This window comes from Leucoraja erinacea, chromosome 20, assembly GCF_028641065.1.
Source record: "Leucoraja erinacea ecotype New England chromosome 20, Leri_hhj_1, whole genome shotgun sequence".
NCBI lineage: Eukaryota > Metazoa > Chordata > Chondrichthyes > Rajiformes > Rajidae > Leucoraja > Leucoraja erinaceus.
In genome coordinates, this window is record NC_073396.1 from 7,162,638 (window position 1) to 7,182,034 (window position 19,397).

The window sequence follows — 19,397 nt, forward strand, 5'->3', positions numbered from 1 at the left end:
TCAATCTAGAACCTATATCTCTGCTGCTCATGTTTATTACGGTGATGCCAATAGTATGAATCGCTTTTATGTACTCAATGATGCACACATGGAGTAAAATCAGTTAGCATGTTGGTTAAATAACACATTCGTTTGGAATTTCAGAATGTTAATGGATGTGTTTAATTTCTGTTGATGTGTTTAATTTAAATATTAACCCTTTTCTCATCATCTCCATCCCACTTTGTTTTTCAGTCACTCCTGCTGTTGGGTGGAATTGCTCTCGTTTGTCTGGCTCTCAATCTCCTCTTCCTTCTCTTCTATTCCTTTTGGCTCTGCTGTCGGCGGAAGAGTGAAGATCAGCCAAATGCAGACTGTTGCTGTACAGCATGGTGTGTGATCATAGCAACACTAGTGTGCAGGTGAGGTCACAGTTTATCGAAGCTTGAGTTTTTATTTTCCTGTCAATGCCTGCTCTGTCTGCATGCATGACGGGGTGGGGTGGGGTGAGGAGTGGTGTTGTATTCCTAAAAAAATTGTATCACCCACCATTTTCAAGAATGTGAAGCCACATTATATGTACATGCAGTAAGAAATATGAGTTGAAACCAAAATTAATTCATGTTTGTTTTATCTCATTTTTTTTAGAGTGTATTTATATTCCATATTTCATTATTTGATTTAGTATTGATTTGTGAATTTCATGGTGGCGATTTCTGTTTCCTGAACAGCGGTAATAAGATGTGTAGGAAATAACTGCAGATGCTGGGTTACACCAAAGATATGAATGATAGACACAAAGTGCTGGATTAAATCTCTGGAGAAAAATGATGGATGGCATTTTGGGTCGGGACCTTCTTCAAACATTGAAGGGTTTTCTGAAGAAGGGTTCTGACCTGAAACGTCACCCGTCCTTTTTGTGTCTATCTTCGGTATAAACCAGCATCTGCAGTTCCTTTCTACACAACTGTAATAGGATGTTGCCTGCACTTATTTTTCTGAATGATACGGTGAACTCTAACTGGCTACTGCATTGGATTCCATGTTCTAGAATGCTAAATTGACTGCCTGACTAAATTTTCAAGAGTTGTTTAAAAAAGAGTAGATCATGTAATGCGGTCTTTGTAGATTTTCAAAAAGCCTGAATAAGCCTCAGAATAGATAAGTAAATGCAATAAATTGGAGTAAACCCGGTAGGCGGCGCGGCTCTGGCCAGCAGCGGCCTCTGCAGCCTGTCCGCGTTTTTGTTATTTTCTGTCTGTGTTTCTGTGTAGTTTTTGTTATTTTATGTTGGGGTGTGTGTATGGGGGTGGGGTGGGAGGGGGGGGGAAACTTTTGAGTCTCTCCCTGCACTGGAGACCCGACCTTTCTTCGTCGGGTCTCAGGTGTTGTTGAGGCCGCAACGAGGAGCGGCCTCCAACGGGAAGAAGCCGGGGACTCTGGTGCCGACTTACCGTTGCCGTCGCGGAGCTGGCCGAGACCGGAGCGGGTGGAGCGGTGGAGGAGCGCTGCTGCTGCTGCTGCTGCTGCTGCTGCTGCTGCTGCTGAGTCGGAGGCTGCGACTGCGGGTCTGCGGACGGCTCGGACGACCCCGCGCGGCTCCCTGGAGGGAGACCGCTTTTCGGGGCTCCTCAACGGCGAATTCTCCCGCCCGAGTTGCGGGGTCGAAGAGCTCCTGGAGCGGGGCCTAACACCATTGCCCCGCGCGGCTGGACTGGCCGCGGGACTTTGCGAGCGCACACCGGGGGCTCCAACACCAGGACCCGGTGTGCGACCTCGCACCACCCGGCGTGGCTTTAATGGCCGCGGGACAATCGCCATCGCCAGCCGGGGGCTTTGACTTTGACTCTGACTCTGACATCGGGGGGGGGAGAGTGCAGTGGAGAGATAAGTCTTTTTTGGCCTTCCATCACAGTTATGTGATGGACGTTTATGTTAAATGTAATTATGTTGTGTCTGGGGTCTATTTGTGTGTAATGTATGGCTGCAGAAACGGCATTTCGTTTGGACCTCCAGGGGTCCAAATGACAATTAAATTGACTCTTGACTCTTGACTCTTGGGGGTGGGGGGTGTGGGGGTGGTTAAGCAGTAGAGAGTGTATTGTCTACTGGTTTCAAGATAGGGATAAAGATCAGCTATTCACAGTGGAGAACATGGTGAGTAGTTGTGTTCAACACCACAAGAGCTGGACCATAACAATTTATAATTAACAGTAATAAAGTTTCACTGGTTGCGTCACTCGCTACCACCTTCCCCACAGCTAATAATGGACCATTCTGGGCTCCACATTTCCTTGATCATTGTTGCTTTTGCATATCTTTCATTCATTTGTTCCATGTACCTTCTAAGTCTCACGTTTCACTCTCCCCTGGCTCTCAGTCTGAGGAAGGGTCTCAACCCGAAACGTCACCTATTCTTTTTCTCCAGAGATGCTGCCTGACCCACTGAGTTATTCCAGCTTTTTGTGTCTATCTTCAGTAATAAATTAAACTTTAGTATTACATTCCAGGTTTTGATGGTGGTGGAGTTGTTCAGTGATGGTACCCAGTTAGATAAGCAAATAACTGGTGAATAAAGTTCAACACAAAAATGGAAGTACATCTTTCTAAGAAGTATTTGGAGGTCAGGTGTACTCGAAAGTCAAGTGTAAATGGGCGTAGAGGATCAAAGGGATCTTAAGGTATAAGTGCATCTATTGTTAAAAGTTGCACCAGAGGTAACAAAACCATAAAAATGAAAGCAAGCTCTGGGGTTTATTTCTGAGGGAATTAATTTAAATTCAATCAGATTCAGCTGTGCTTATTGTCATGTACACCAGGGTTCAATTAAATTCCTTGTTCACATTGAGGAGACAGAGTAAGTACACATACAGTAATGACAAACACAACAATAAATACAATAATGTGTGCAAAACAGCAAAATGGTGAAAGGTTGTAGTGTAATCCGAAGAATGCTTACCGACATAAGGATCAGTCTGGAGAAGGGTCTCGACCCGAAACGTCACCTATTCCTTCTCTCCAGAGATGCTGCCCGTCCCGCTGAGTTACTCCAGCATTGTGTGTCGATCAAGGCTTCTTTAACTGTTTTAAGAGGAGTTTCACGTGAAATATTGCCACTCTCTGGCACTGTTTTGGGAAGTTTGGTCTTGATTGGAGTGCTGCCAGAGACGGGCATACAGCACTAGATTCCCTTGTTTGAAAAGGATGTAGAAACAGTGCATATAATTCAGGGTAGACAAAAATGCTGGAGAAACTCAGTTGGTGAGACCGCATCTATGGACCTAAGGAATAAGTGATGTTTCGATACCAGAAATGTGAACGTATGTGCATATAACGAAAGGAAAAGCAGACTGGGTTTCTTGAGAAGGTGACTTAATAGAGGTCACTGATAAATGATTATCGCAAATAAATCCAAAAGGGTAACCAGAAGAAACGTCACTGCCCAAAGACTGAGAATGTGGGGTTGAAGTGAATAGTGTAGAAGCACTTATGGGAAAGCTGGACAAGCATATGAGAAAACTAGAAAAATAGTTAAGTTGGTGGATTTAACTGAGGAAAGAGGAGGAAGTTTGAGTTGAGCATGCTGTCTACTTGGTTTATTTGGGGAGTTTCTACAACAGCGGAGACTTGATAGAAGTATCTAAAATTATGAGACACATAGATAGGGTAGACAATCAGGACCTTTTTCCCAGGGTGGAAATGTTTGACACTGGAGGACATAGCTGTCAGGTGAGGGGGAAATGTTTTTTTACACAGAGAGTAGTGGTGGCTTGGAATGCATTGGAAGCAGATACTATAGTGGTATTTAAGAGGTTTTTAGAAAGGCACAGGGAATAGAGGGATATGAATCATGTACAGGCAGATGAGATCAGTTTAACGGCATCATGTTGGGCACAAACATTATTGGCCAAAGGAATGGTTCCTGCGCAGTACTGTTCTATGTAACATCTATGTATGTGTTTTCACACATGGTCTCTGCCTATCAGTCATATTAATAGAAGGACTAAAGAAATCTAAATGCTTAAACCCTCAAAAAAGATATGAGGCAAAAGTAAGGCAGAAGCATTATTGTTTACCATTTCATATATCGGTTGCATAATATTTTTGGAGACTGCTGAACTGGTCACTGTTCCTGCCTCAGGTTAGGGAATGTTGTGTTGTGGATATAATAATGTTCTGAGAAAAATATTTCGGTGCATGATTAATTAATGCAAACTAACCGGTTTAATTATTCCGTTGCTTCATCTTAGTGACGTACATTTTGCTGTAATCACTATGTTGATCCTGTGTTATCTGCATTGTAAAAAATTGGGATGCTTCCAGTTCCCACCTTTATGAGCATGAAACTGGTGTGGATTATTTGAGCTTCATAGATTTTTAAATAACTTTTCACACGGTACCTCAAAATAGTTAAATAGACTCAACTAGTTTGGTGGGAGGAAACGAGAGGTCAGGTCTTTAGCTATTTATTTGGTGATTCATAAAAAGGATTGATGAGAAGGTGAAAAATCATGTCACAACCAATAAAGGTCATGGAAAGAGAAAGTGAAAGGTGGAAATTGATGAAATGAGTATAATCTAAGATTATTGAAATAAATGCATCAGGCACGTTCCCAATTATTTTTGCAATATATTACCAAATATACAGAAGCTAGAGAGGAAATTGCAGATGCCCTGGTTGAGATTTATGAGTTGTCATTAAATACAGGTGAGGTGCCGGAAGACTTGAGGGTGGCAAATGTTATGATAAGAAGGGCTGTAGGAAAACTACTTTTCCCAGAGCTGGGGAATCAAGAACCTGAGGGGCAACATCGATTTAAGATGAGGGGGGAAGATTTTATAGGAACCTGAGGGGAAATGTTTTTTACACAAAAGGTGGTAGGTGTATGGAACGAGCTGGCATGGAGAACGTAGGTGAGGCAGGTATTATCACTATTTAAACAAAAACATTTGGACAGGTACATGGACAGGTTTCGAGGGAGATGGGAGTAGTGTAGATGGGGCATGTTGATTGGAGTGGGCAAGTTGGGCCGAAGGACCTGTTTCCACATTGTAAGACTCCATGACCATGAATGATTATTGACCATATATCAACCATTCAGTTGGATATGGTTAAGGAGCTGTTCTGCTCTACTGTGCATTTTATTCCACAGTGAATCAATTTATTCATAAAACAGTAAATTAAAAGTAATAGAAAGCAGGTTACAGCAATTTATCTCAAAATAGCTGAGTTAGTTCTCTAGAAAGATCAACTGAAGCGAGGATAGTTAAATCCAAATTATGCACATAAAATTAATTGCTGTCATTTACAGTAGTATGTCACAAAATTTACTTGCATGGGCATCATACAATTACCTCCACTACATGCAGAAATGGGTGTAATTTGTGTTCCCTCTAATATTTTTCTCCTTCAAAATGTCTTAAAATAATGTAAACCACTTTACCATCAACACAACATGGAAGATGTATCAACAATTTAATTTTTTTTCATTAATCCTTTTTAAAAGTAAAGTTGCAGAAACGTTCTCGCTGTGTCATTGGATATTGAATTTTGGATATAGAACTTCCATGAATAAAAACTCATCCATCCAGATGTGAAAATGGATGTAATTCAATCTCGTGTGAGGAATGTGGGACATTTGTTGGAGAAATTAAACTTGAGGTTTAAAGATGCAGTGAAGAAACTGGTCCTTCAGCCCACCGAGTCCGCACCGACCAGCGATCCCCGTACACCAACACCATCCTGCATCCTGCATACTAGGGACAATTTACAATTTTTATCAAAGTCAATTAACCTACAAACCTGTACGTCTTTGGAGTGTGGGAGAAAACTGGAGCTCCCGGTGAAAACCCATGCGATGTCCAGAGAATTATAAAACCCAATACAAATTAATTTAAGTGAGGCTACTCTGACATTGAGAAATTGGCATTCAGGAAGGGAGCAGTTCTGAACATTAAGCCGCTTCCCTGAAACCTAGCCTTTTGCTCTTCACAGAGTTACAATTTTTCTCATGGTCAGAGGTTCACCTTCTGTACCACATCCTATTGCCTTGTGACACATGAAGGGTTAAATGGCTTGAGTAAATTGAACCTTTTGTACTGATATGGATAATACAGACACTCTGCTCTGCCCCAGATAATTGCTGAAAGCTAATAAACTAAACATTTATTCATTTGACTGCAGAACTGATAGTAATGAGATGCTGAATAATGCAACAATGTTCAGGATTCCCTTTGAACCAGCAGCAGTCCATTTTGGTAAATTTTCCCACTGTGCCGTAAGCATTTTCGCTTGCATGTTAAAATAAATATATTTCTTCCACTATTACAACTGAAGTGCAAAGTGAATGTTTTGTATGTTATTTCCTCAACCCTCAATTACAACAATGCAATCAAACAACCAGAAATTGTTTTAGTAATATATTCAAACTCCAGAGCTAAGAACTCCTATTAATGAGGATAGTGAATTTCTGGAATTTTCTACTCTGGATTGTTGTGGAGGCTAGATCATCAAAGGTATTTAAAAAAGGGAGAGATTTTTGAAAGGTCAGAAAATACTGTTGTAGATTTGCCAATTAGTCCTTTCTCACCAATGAGAACCATACATTGTCCAAGATGGAAGGCAGTTTGAAGCCTGGGCACATCAGCCATGTCCATATTGAAAGGCAAGGCAGGCGTGAGCGCCAGGCTACCTTCTATAGACACAAAATGCTGGAGTAACTCAGCAGGGCAGGCAGCATGTCTGAAATCCAGAAATGCTGCCTGTCCTGCTGAGTTAATGCAGCATTTTGTGTCTTATCTTCTGTATAAACCAGCATCTGCAGTTCCTTCCTACACAGGTTACCTTCTACTCTTGTAAAAAGAATCGCTTTGGATAAAGGAATTACGACTTGAGCAAGGGCAATCCCTCATTTGTAGACTCTAATTCTCGACACGCCAGCCAGGGAAAACATCATCCCCAAATCTATCCTGTCACCTCCCTTAAGGATATTGAACGTTTCATTGACATCACCTAATCTTGAGAGTATTGCCCGATAAACATAATCTTTCATATGACCATCCCTTTGTTTTCAGAATTATTCCAGTAAAACATTGATGCATTCCCTCTTTTGCAAGTATATCTTGACTTGGGTAGAGAGTCCAGACTTGAATACAATATACAGATGCAAACTCACGTAGCCCAATATAATTTGGAGCAAAATGTTTCTACTCTCGCACCGAAATATGATGCTCCATGGATGGTCCAAAGCAGATAATACAGATGCTTTTGAATGTTAACCTGTTTCATATGTGCAGAAGAATGCAATAGAGGGGTGGAAATGATTGGAAGAAGATAATATGTGATATAAACATCGCCTCTAATTAATCAGTCTGAAATGCATTTTGATTACATTTGGAGCACCTTCTTTAACTTTTTCGAGTTTCATATCAATAATTTAGAGGAGGGTAACGAGTCAATGTTTTTCAGCTATGTCCCATTCCAGCAATTCATTACAAAGTTGTTTGAGAATTGGACAAAGCAACCAGTGTGATATAAATGTAATTGTAGGAACATTGCAACATGGTATATAGCTGTACTTGATTAAAAAGAAGCTGACAAATTTTGTTATTTTAGCCAGAGCATCTGGTAGTTCCATCAAGTGTTTAATTCTCTTTGCTATTTAGCAATGAATAATAACTAACCAGTTTTTTGGACTAAGTACAAAAAACGATTTTCATTGGATTTGGTTTGTTATATTTTCAGCAATGACATCTGCAGTCAATAGTCACTTAAAAGTGAAAAGATTTATTAAATCCCATAATTAACCACATTTATTTCAATGTTATTGAATCTGTACAATATTTTATAGAAGCTGTTTTAGATTTTGAATGAGCTATTATATCTTCAATAAAGTATATCCCTAAATTCACCTTTGCATTTATGAGGATATTTGATTTCAACAACACTGAATCACAAACACTGAAGTCTGATTGGACTGATCCAGGATGGGGAGGAATCTGCCTATAGACAGGAATTGTCACAGCTGGCGTCCTGGTGCCATCGCAACAACCTGGAGCTCAATGTGCTTAAGACAGTAGAATTGATTGTAGACTTTAGGAGAGATCCTCCTCCCCTCACCCCATTCACTATCAACAACACCACAGTCACATCTGTGGAGTCTTTTAAGTTCCTGAGAACCATCATCTCCAAGGACCTTAAGTGGGGGCTACCATCGACTCCACAGTCAAAAAGGCACAATAGAGGATGTACTTCCTTCAGCAGTTAAGGAAGCACAATCTGCCACAGGCAACAATGGTCCAATTCTACACAGCCATTGTAGAGTCTGTTCTCACCTTCTCCATCATGGTCTGGTTTGGCTCAGCCACCAAGCACGACACCTGGAGATTGCAGCGAATCGTCCGATCAGCAGAGAAGGTTATTGGCTGCAACCTTCCCTCCATTGATGAACTATACACTGCAAGGGCCAGGAAGCGAGCGAGCAAGATCATCTCTGACCTGTCTCACCCTGGCCACAAACTCTTTGAATCACTTCCCTCTGGAAGGCGACTCCAGATTGTCAAAGCTGCCACAGCCAGACATAAAAACTGTTTTTATCCACGAGTAGTTGCTCTACTCAACAGCCAAAAATCTGTAGCATCCCTTTGATCTGGTATTTTGTTGGTTCACATGCTTAATCAATGGTGTTTTATTATTAATGTTTAGTGTTTCCTGAGTCATTCGTAACTGTCACTGTATGTCATGTTGTTACAGCAACAAGGCAAATTCCTTGTATGTGAATACATTGGCCAATAAACTTACTTACTTGCTTACTGAAACTATATTATTTTAAATACAATGAATGTTATTGGATAAGTGGATTGGATTGAAATGCACATAAATTTACTAGGATTATTGAGAAACACCATAATAATAGGATAAAATGATTATGAATTAGATTTTAATATCTATTCAATTGCCTCTAATCTCTATTTTCAGAACATCTATATACAATCCATACTTTAGGTTTATGCTGTGTTTGCAGGGAAGTGAAGAAACATTTGTTGGATACTTGAATTTTAAAACATAATATGTTATGCTCTTAACAGACTGGGAATGTGGACAAAGTTTTGTAATTAGTGCAGTTTTGTAGTTCCTAGTGGTTATTTTATGAGCCGCTTAAATTGTAAGTTCAGTTTGTTTGCAATTTAGCAAGTAATTTGGATTGCTAAGAAAAGAAACGTTTGAAAGTTAAAATGGAGGTGGAACAAAAGCAAAATTTGATTTAAGTTTTTCAAACATTTATAATTGTTAAAAGGGGCAGAATTATCTGAATTAGGAACATTTAAATTGGCGAATAATTAATGCATATTCTCATATCAGTGACAAAGTTCTGAACATTTATTGTGTTCAGCTAGTATTTTAATGTTTGATTCACCTGAGAGATGAAATACAAGTACTCTTCGCTAACCACAGATCTGTTGCTGAAGCTTGATTGACTCCGGGTCTTGTCCAATCTTTGTAAAGGTCGTTGTGGCGTGAAAGAGTATTACTTTAAAATTGTTGTTTTGCCCATAATTCAAAGTATTACAAATAGCAAGAATTCTCTTTCTGTATAATTGAAATGTTTCCTTATGCTGGAATTTCTGATTTTACCAGTGCAGGGATCGCTGTTGGCTTCTACGGTAATGGAGAAACCAGCGATGGCGTCTTCAGGGTTGCCTATTCAATGAGACACGCAAACCGCACTATAACTGGAGTTGAGTACCTGGTAAGTCAAAGTTTCCAGTGTTGTGTGAGTAAACAACAAATTATAAAAGTCCACTGTTTCCATTAACGTTGACCATGTCGTCAAGATGTGGCTATATTATATTTGTGGTTTACCAGATGGTAATTATTTCAAATCAAAATGTCAAGAGATATATTGAGTTTGAATTATCCATGTTCTTTAATTAAAGTATTGTTAATGACAAGCTAATATGAGAAACTTGCATTTATAACAATTACTCTGCATCATTCTTCCTATCCAGTTGATGGCATCGCAACCTGTTTAAGTTGTTGTAAGAGAAATTGTACAAATTGAAAAGGGTTCAGAGTAGTAGCCCTGTTGAACAGTATATGAACAATGATCTTCAGAAAATCTTAAATTAAAATTCCAGTGCGGTAATGTTAGAGCAAAAACTGATCTGTGCAATTGACAGCAAAGATGCTGTATGAAATCCAGTTTTGTATGTGGCAATTTGTATGCACTGTGTAGTTTACAGCAGCAGGTATAATTATTCATGTTCACTGCACTCAAACCAGTTTAACACATTAACTTTTTACCTTCTTAATGCACCTTGTTGTTGGATAGGATGCTAGGCTCCTTGCTGCTGAGTAAAATAGATCAAACAGAAATAGAAGGGGAAAATGGTGGATCTGAAGCTTTAGACAAAACTTAAGACATTAATGCAGAGATGAAATCCAAGACAGTAACGTCCTGAATGAGGTATGAGAAAGCTGTGAAAGGGCACATACATTCCCATGGGTGATGGGTTGGTTCCTGTGGATGGCAAATTTTAATGCTCTGTTTATGCTCTGAAGGTTTCCTTGTAGAACAGCATTAATAACAAAAATGCTATGGCTGACTGTCTTCCAGTAAATTAATTCCCTTAGCCTTAGATTTTGCATAAATGAGTTCTACACAGAAAGTATTTGCACAATGGTGCACTTTTTTAGTTGATGCTTTATTTTACCATTTGCTCTGCCCCCTCCGCTTTCATGAAAATGCCCCTTCAACGACATGCTATGCCGTAGCTGTTCTGTGACTCAATAATTGTTTTATTTTGTCATGTAAGAAAGAACATGTAAGGTGCTGGTTTAAATCGAAGATAGACACAAAATGTTGGAGTAACTCAGCGGGTCAGGCAGCATCTCTGGAGAGAAGGAATGGGGGACGTTTGGGGTAGAGACCCTTCTTCAGACTTATCATTTTTAATGTTTTATTTTGTCGCTTGTGCCGCGGTTGATTAACCTAAGGATTGAGTATTCGACTCCAAATTAACAACGAAATAAAAACACAATTATTTTGACAGGCTGTTTACCGTAAGTTTATCTTCAGAAATCTGGGTGAGCAAGTCTGAGGTACAGGGAGATACGAGGGTTAGGGATGGGACAAATGGGGAAAGAAAAATTGGAAATCCCATAAACGGAGAAATCAATTGAGCTTGATGAAAATGACTATCCATTAGAAAAAAGGTTCAGGATGGCAACAAACAAGTGGGACAACTTTATTCACATTACCAATAACTACCACCCCTACCCTCAAATTCACCTGGATTATTTCTGACATATTCTTTTCTGGAACTCCATCTCGGGTGACAAATTATGCACCCATACTTGCTATAAACCAATGGACCTCCACAGCCACCTCTCCGACACCTTTTCCTTGAAGGATGCCATTTTCACATCTCGTATTATATATCCCTACTACACTACATTTGTTCTCAAGGTAATGCTTTTCATTTTAGGCTTTCTGTAATGTCCTCCAGAATACGTGGGGCCCCCCCCCCCCCCCCCCCCCCCCCCCCCCCCCCGCTTTGGTTGATGGAGATACACGATTCCTCTATTTCTGCTGCCTCATCCATCCCCAGACAAGAAAAAGTGGTTCCCTGATCCTCACCCTTAATCACAATAGTGCCTGCATCCAGCATGTCATCCTCTGCAGTTGCACCAGCTCCAATGGGATCCCACCACCAGCCATATCTTCCCCTTTCTGCTATAACAGCATTAGCAACATTAGAGTAGGCCCCCCTTGGTCTCGACTGACCATAGGTGATGCATCCTAGTTGTTGGCTGCTTGCTCCAAACCTCGGCTAGAGCAGCGTCGCTTATGCTGAAGAGACCAATGCGGGAGTGACAGTCTGCCGCAAATGTCACATTTGTGTGTGGTCTCTGGTCTGTTGAAGTTATTGCGCTCCTTTCTGCGTGCCTGCTTGTCTGCCGCTGCGTTCATCAGTTTCTCTTCCCCAGTTTTGAGATGTTGGTTCATGGTACCTCTCCACCTCGTGCGGTCAGCTGCAAGGCTCTCCCAGGACTCCACATCAATGTCGAGCGCTTTCGTATCTCTCTTGCAGACATCCTTGTAACGAAGCTAGGGGCAGCCGATGGTTCTCCTCACAGATGTCAGCTCTCCATAGAGGATGTCTTTTGGAATACGGCCATCCTCCATGCGGTGGACATGGCCCAGCCACTGCAGTCAGCGCTGCCTGAGTAGAGTGTACATACTGGACGGGTCAGCGCGAGACATGATCTCGGCGTTGGACACTCTTGTCTTGCCAGGATATGCTCAGGATACAGTGGATGCTTCTAAGATGGAAGGTATTGAGTCTTCTCTCATGTGACATATGTAGTCCATGTCTCACTGCCATACAGCAGCGTGCTGTTGACACAGGCATTGTAGACTGCTATCTTTGACTTCACTGTCTGCTTTGGGTTGGTCCACACTCGAGTTGTGAGGCGAGCGAGAGTTTGTAGCTGCCTTCCTGATCTTCTTGTCAATCTCTGTGTCCAAGGAGAGATTGTCAGTGATGGTGGAACTGAGGTACGTGAACTGATGGACGGCATTGAGTTTGTAGTCGTCGATGATGATGACGGGTGGTGCCTCCTGTAACCTGCCCGATGGTCAGCCGGAAGTCCTTGCAAGCCCGATAGAAGCTGTCCATCAGTGACTGTAGTTCCTGCTGGATGTGCGTTATCGGCAAGCTACATGTCTCTGATGAGAGCTTCACGTACATTTGTCTTGGCTCTGAGGTTGAAGAGCCTGCCATCTGATCTAGTGCATTAACACCATTTAAAATATATTTGGATAGGTACAGGGATAAGAAAGGTTTAGAGGATCAAACACTGGCACGTGGGGCTATCCTAGTTGGGGCATTTTGATCGGCATGGGTAGGTTGGACCAAAGGGGCTGTTTCCATGCTGTATGACTATATTTCTGCTTATTCTATTTTCTGCAGGGACATCTCTCTGTGATTCCCTGGTTTGTTCATCTCTTCTCAATTCCTCCTCTGTGTCCCTGGTACTCTCCCCCCTGACTGTGGAAAGGCCAACACTTGCCCCTATAACCAGCTCCTCATCACCATTCGATGAGGAAGTTTTAAACATCTTTTCCAAGTGAGGCAGAGATTCATATGCATCTTCTTCAACCAGTCTGTTATGTTCAGTGCTTGTAATCTGGCCCTCTCTGCATTGGTGAAACCATGTACATTTTACAGAACACCTGGTAAAGGTATTTTACATTTGGTCACACATAATGAGGGCAACGAAGATGGATTAATTAATCTCAGGTAAAGGGTTCTCAGGGGAAGAATGATCATAATATGATGAACTTCACTTTCAGTATTAAAAAAGTGTTCAACTCAAAGAACATGCATGTACATTATTATGTGTTGAATTGCCTAAAGAGGATGGGGTATTTTAAAAGGAATTATGGCAGATAGTAACAGAAGACAGCTCTCAATAAGTATGAGGATACTGAGAATAAGGACTTCATAGGAAAATTGATCCATTTGTGGAAAACTACGGTGGTTAAGTGTGATATTAGATTGAAAGTAAAGTCTTTGAGTTGTAAAGAAAAATAGTATGGCTAAGACTAGCGGAGTTTAAGCAACCAGCAAAGAATTATTAAACTTGGTGCAGGGATTAAATAGAATACAAGAATAAATTAGTGAGAAATAAAAACAATATAAGAGTTCTATTGTATCTTGAAAAAATAGTAGTAAACTAAATATGGGTATTGACATTGGGGAGGGATATGGCAAAGATTTTGTATCTGCCTTCATAGTAAAGAACTAAATGCAGAATAAAGCTTGTAAATAACCAAGGGAGGAAAGATCTTAATGTAATATCGCTGGACAAGAAGCACAAGGTAAATTAAAGGATCAGACATTTTCTGGAAAACACTGGTGACCTTTCAAATGCACTCAGTAGTGTCATGTTCCTTTTACTGTTTCTAATCTCGAACTGAACAGATTCTGACGACCCCTAAGTGACACCGTCTCTCTCCAGCATTGTATTCTTTGATCAACACGGACACCCCCTTTTTTTTTTATCCTTCCCTGTCCTTCCTGAGCACTTTGATTCTACTAATATCTAATTACTAGTCGAGTTATTATGAACACCTAATATTTCCAGGCAGCAATCTGGTTCCTAAAATATTGATGCTATTCTGATATTTTGATCTTGTGATTTCTGAAAGCAAGAAACCTGATTTCAACCACCCTTTCATATTGTTGTTCCTTGCCACAGGATATTGTCAGGCCGTGGGGTTTTTCAGTCGTTGTTCAAAATGGGAAATGAGTTGGTCATTTTTAATAATGGATTACGTTCCTCCTTCCTGTGGTTTTCTACACCAGAGGGCATGAACAACACTTCTAAATGATCTTTCAAAACTATTTGCAATGTTTGCTCCATCTGTGACAGATTTCATAATAAATTAATGTTTTGCTGAATTTAATAAAAAAAAGTACTTCAATTTCTCTTAACCAATGAATTCTATGAGGTTTAAAAACAAGATCAATATGACACTAATTATAGCAAGATGATACAATTTTGGAGACATGAGATCATTAGAATTTAACAGAATTTTCAATGTAATCAAATTTAAAGATGTATCATCTTGATGTTTACTGAAATGTTTATTCATTTTGTGGAATTTGTACAGTTACAAGACCTGCATACATTGTCCATGTTTTCTTGCTGTTATCAAACCATTGACCATTAAAAGTACTGTGGAAATTTTGTGAGTGGGTTTCATGCCGTAAGATTTAAAACCTATGACAAGGTAACATGAGAGGAATCTGCAATAGTAGTGTTCCCATTTGCTTGTTGCCCACATCCTTTTTACAATTTCAAAAATAGACTTTATTCTGAATAATACATACTTGTTCTCTTCAATCATTTTAACAACAAATCAATTCATTCTCTTACAATGCATCACGTATCACTATTTTTTCTTAAAAATGCAGCCACAATACAGACTTGAAGTGTTTGAAAGACTGTTACATGGGTCCGATTCCCCTCTGTCCCATTGTGGACTTTGGATATTGTCTTTTGAACTGGTGCACTGCAAGGCTGAGAACTCTATTTTCCCCCTTTCCTCTACCTATTGTATGTATACGTGTCTGTATTGATACTTTTTATGCACGGTAATCTGATAAGCCTAAGCTTAAACCTAAACCCAGAGCCAGCAGGATGCAAAACGATGGTAGTTCCCCACAATGTCTTTCCAGAGGCTGCACTACGCCTCAGTGCATCCTCGGCATGTATTTCCGCACGTTGGACCATCACTGTGGATTTTTGGGAGGTATATTCCAAGATTTAGAACTGATGACAAAGTAACGTGTGATTTTGAGACACATCTGCAGAATTAGCTTACAGCATCTCCTTACACAGGAAGACCAACGTTCCAAGCAGACCAAAGGGTACCATTCACCGAGTTGATGAACGTTCGGCTGCATGTGATATTTTCTCATTGTTCCATGAGAACAGCTTATTTAGCCCATTCTTCTCAATTAAGTAGCTGCTCAGGCTAACTTGCAAAACATCATTGAATAATTTCCAGACTTTCTTGGAAATCACACAGTCCACGAAGAGATGAGCGATCATCTTATTTACACTTGAGGACAGTGTGCTGTGGTAGTGAGACACTGCAGGAAGGATCTGATGAGTGAGGACATGGGCTCCTCCTCCTGCCAGCCAAGCAAAGTCTTGGTGCTCGTTTGCAAGTTCTGCCAAAGAGGCATTTAGCCAAATCACTACCAATCTGCTGGGAAAGCCATCCTGCAGGATCCATTGTGTTTTTCTCCACCAGGGCTTGTAAGACATTCCGTGCTGACCACTGCCACGTGGACCTGTGGTTGAAGGTGTCTTTTCTGCAGAAAGTTTTCTATGAAGAACAGATAGTGCAGCATCTATTGTATATTGTCTATTAACTATTAAGATCCAACTGAATGAAACATTGTGTGGCCCACCCTTCTGTTATTGAGTTGTCTTTTTCCTTAGTGCTGGAGGTCGTGGGTTTGGCAGTGTTAATGTGACTAAAGACAGCAACAGTGAAGCATTATATAGGTAGACAGAAAATGCTGGAGTAACACAGCGGGACGGGCAGCATCTCTGGAGAGAAGTAATGGGTGCAATATATAGCTGTTACACTTTACAGGCTTGGTGTGGCCATGATGAAGGCTCTGAATGTTTAGGTAGTCGACGGTTTCCCAATATTCTACTGGCCCCAGATTAAAATAAACTCCTGATGTTTGGAGAGATTAAAATTGAAAATATTCTGAATTCATGCAGGTTCCTATCTGAAGGGTTAGATACATTCATCAGTGGGTGTTTTGATCTGTAAGGTATATTGACATTCTACTGGTACACTGTTGAAATGAGTATAGAGAAAGTGCAGGAACAAGGAATCCCATTTCTCCCAAATCTCTCGCTTGAGAATGTTGGTTGGGAGGGCAGATTCTGGGGGTTTTTTTCTCGCAAGGAACTGGTGAGTAAGCAATACCTTGCATTTATATTCAGGAGTAAATCCAGAGAGACATGCTATAAATTTAGATCTGGCAGGGATATCTTTGTTAGCTTGGACAATCTCTTAAATCAGGGGGTCGGCAACCTACGGCCCCCGGGCTGAATGCGGCCCGTAACCCGAAATCATCCGGCCCGCAGACGGATTTCATTTCCCGTAATTATCCGGCCCGCCCAGCCAAGCTCTGTCTGTACCGCATCCTGTGCAAAGCCGCCGGCATGGCCGCGCACCTTCTGTGAACACGTTTAAGAAAGAACTGCAGATGCTGGAAAAATCGAAGGTAGACAAAAATGCTGGAGAAACTCAGCAGGTGAGACATGCAAGCATGGCATGAGGCTGCCTCACCCGCTGAGTTTCTTCAACATTTTTGTCTACCTTCTGTGAACATGCGATTTGACGCCTACCATCAGGGGCGGGATCCATGTGTACACGTGATAGATGTGGCCCGCCATCCGCTCACAGACATGCATCCTGGCCCCAATGCAGAACAAGGTTGCCGACCCCTGTCTTAAATGGTCTAAGTTTAGTCAATCCCTCAAATAATGAGAGTATGGTTGTATCGTAATTGAGTCTAGCTATCCTATAATTCACTTGTACAATAGCAAAACCTAAGTATACCGTTATGAATTTATTTCGTAATGTGGACCACATTGTCAATAATAGATATGGTAGACAGTCGTAGTCTTTTTCCACAGGGTGGAAATGTCAACGGCTAGAGGGCATAACTTTAAGGTTAGAGGGGGAAAGTTTAAATGAGATGTACAGGCCAGGTTTTCTTTTGTACAGAGAGTGGTAAGTGCCTGGAATGTACTGCCAGGGGTGGTGGTGAAGCAGATATGAAAGCAACATTTAAGAGGCTTTTAGATAAGAACATGGATATGCAGGGATTGTTGAGATGTGGATCACTCACAGGCAGATGAGATTAGTTTAACTTAGTATCAATGTTAAGCACCGACAATGTTGGCCAAAGGGACTGTTCCTATGCAGTACCGTTGTGTATTCTACATCATGGTTTATTCACCTGTACTAGCATTCTAAATTGCCCATATCTTGTACCAACCTTTTATCTGATGTCTCAACTTTTTCCAGATTCTTAGTATACTTTAGGAGTTCTTTCTGTTAGCATTCTTTCAAACTAGCCCTAATATTAAGATTGCACAGTCTGGTTCTAGACTATCTCATGAGGAAATAATTTATCTATCTGCATTATCAAATCCTTTAATCATCTTAATAACTTCACTCAGATCATCGCTTAATCTCACAAGAAAACAAACCTAGCCTGTGTAATTTACAGTTTAATCCTTTTAGCTCTGTATAGTTCTAGTACGGGCTGCATCACTTCCCAGACCAATAATTACAGCCTTCCTGAGGGACAGTGAGTGACCAGATGTCTAAACGGTTTCTAACCAGAGCCTTATGCAACGGCATTAACCCCTAACCCCTTGCAGTAGAACGTATTAACAGTAAAACAACAACAGGGCTGGAAAACACAGGGTAAGGTTCTGAGAGATCTTTTAACCAAAGGGAGAATGATAAACTTTGACATTTCCATGATGATTCAAACATAACTGGTATGTCAGCTTCATTCAATGGGTCCACTGCTGAGCTAGGCTAATCAATTTAGTTTGGGGGAAATAAGTTAGTTTTGGCATAATCCGGTCAGTCCTTAAAGGTATAGCTGCCTTCAGTCAGACAGCCAAGGATAGATTCAAGGCTAGAATAGAGAAGACAATTTACAAAATCAGTTTCACACAAAACAGCAATGAAATATGGCAGCAGATCACATTTATTTTCTTTAAGAGGGAACTGCAGATGCTGGAGAATCGAAGGTACACAAAAAAGCTGGAGAAACTCAGCGGGTGCAGCAGCATCTATGAAAATAAATGAAACCCAAAATAACATCATATGTGCTCATTGTCCTGTGAAAAATAAAACTGCTCAATAATTTGTGCTGAGCCTCAGCTCATCTATACCTCTCAAAATTTGATATACTTCTATCAAGTTTCCCCCATAACCTCTGATGTTCCAGAGAAAACTATCCAAGTTTGTCCAACCTCACCTCAGAGCTAATACCCTCTAATCTTGGCAGCATTCTAGTAAACCTCTTCTACATCCCCTCCCAAGTCTTGAAATGGGGTGACCAGAACTGCACACAATACTCCAAACATGACTTAACCAAAGTTTTATAAAGCTAACATGACTGAAGGTTGGCGCAGATTCACTGAAATTTTTGGCCTCCCAAGCATTTAGCCTAATTTTCAGAACTCGGCGGTCTCAAACTAGGTTTTTCAAAAGGAATTTGGTTTTCACGTTTGGCTGGACAGTTTAATTCTCCCAGAAAAATCAGAGCCTGTAGCATCACATTCTTGTCTGTCAAATTGAATACGGGGTTCTTGAACTGCAAGGGCTTTGTCCAGAGTCAGTCATCTTTGTGTAGCTGCAGCTTCTCCTCGGTTTAAATAAACCTCTTTTTAAAAAAACATTTATCATCTTTTATTGAATTGAATTTCCTTTATTGCCATAATTGTGAACGATATTTTATGCCTGTAGTCATACATATAATAATAAATAACAAAAACACACAATAAACACAAATTAACATCCACCACAGTGAGTTCACCAGGCACCTCCTCACTGTGATGGAAGGCAAAAGTCTCTGTCTCTTCCCTCCTTGTTCTCCCTCTGCGCTGAGGCGATCCAGACTTCCGTTGTTGTGACCCCGCCGGGTAATGGTAAGTCAGTCCCGCGGCTGAATCCGAGCTCCGCGACCGGGCCGGTTCAAGCTCCGTGGCCCGGGGTGGTCGAAGCTGCCGCCCTCCAGTCCAGCGGACGCAGCTGTAGTTGTGGGAACTCCGGAAAAACAGGTCACCAACC

The 19,397-nt window shown here is 41.0% G+C and overlaps 1 protein-coding gene across 2 annotated transcripts in view; it reads left to right on the plus strand.

Annotated features, from left to right (window-relative positions):
- The window catches only part of ttyh3a (tweety family member 3a), a 110,737-nt gene that overhangs the window by 37,893 nt on the left and 53,447 nt on the right, over window positions 1-19,397 (plus strand). For both annotated transcript variants that reach the window (XM_055651123.1, XM_055651122.1), the window contains exons 2-3: window positions 235-401; window positions 9,617-9,728. In XM_055651123.1, the coding sequence (XP_055507098.1) occupies window positions 235-401; window positions 9,617-9,728 (279 nt within the window). The remainder of the gene's footprint in view (window positions 1-234; window positions 402-9,616; window positions 9,729-19,397) is intronic.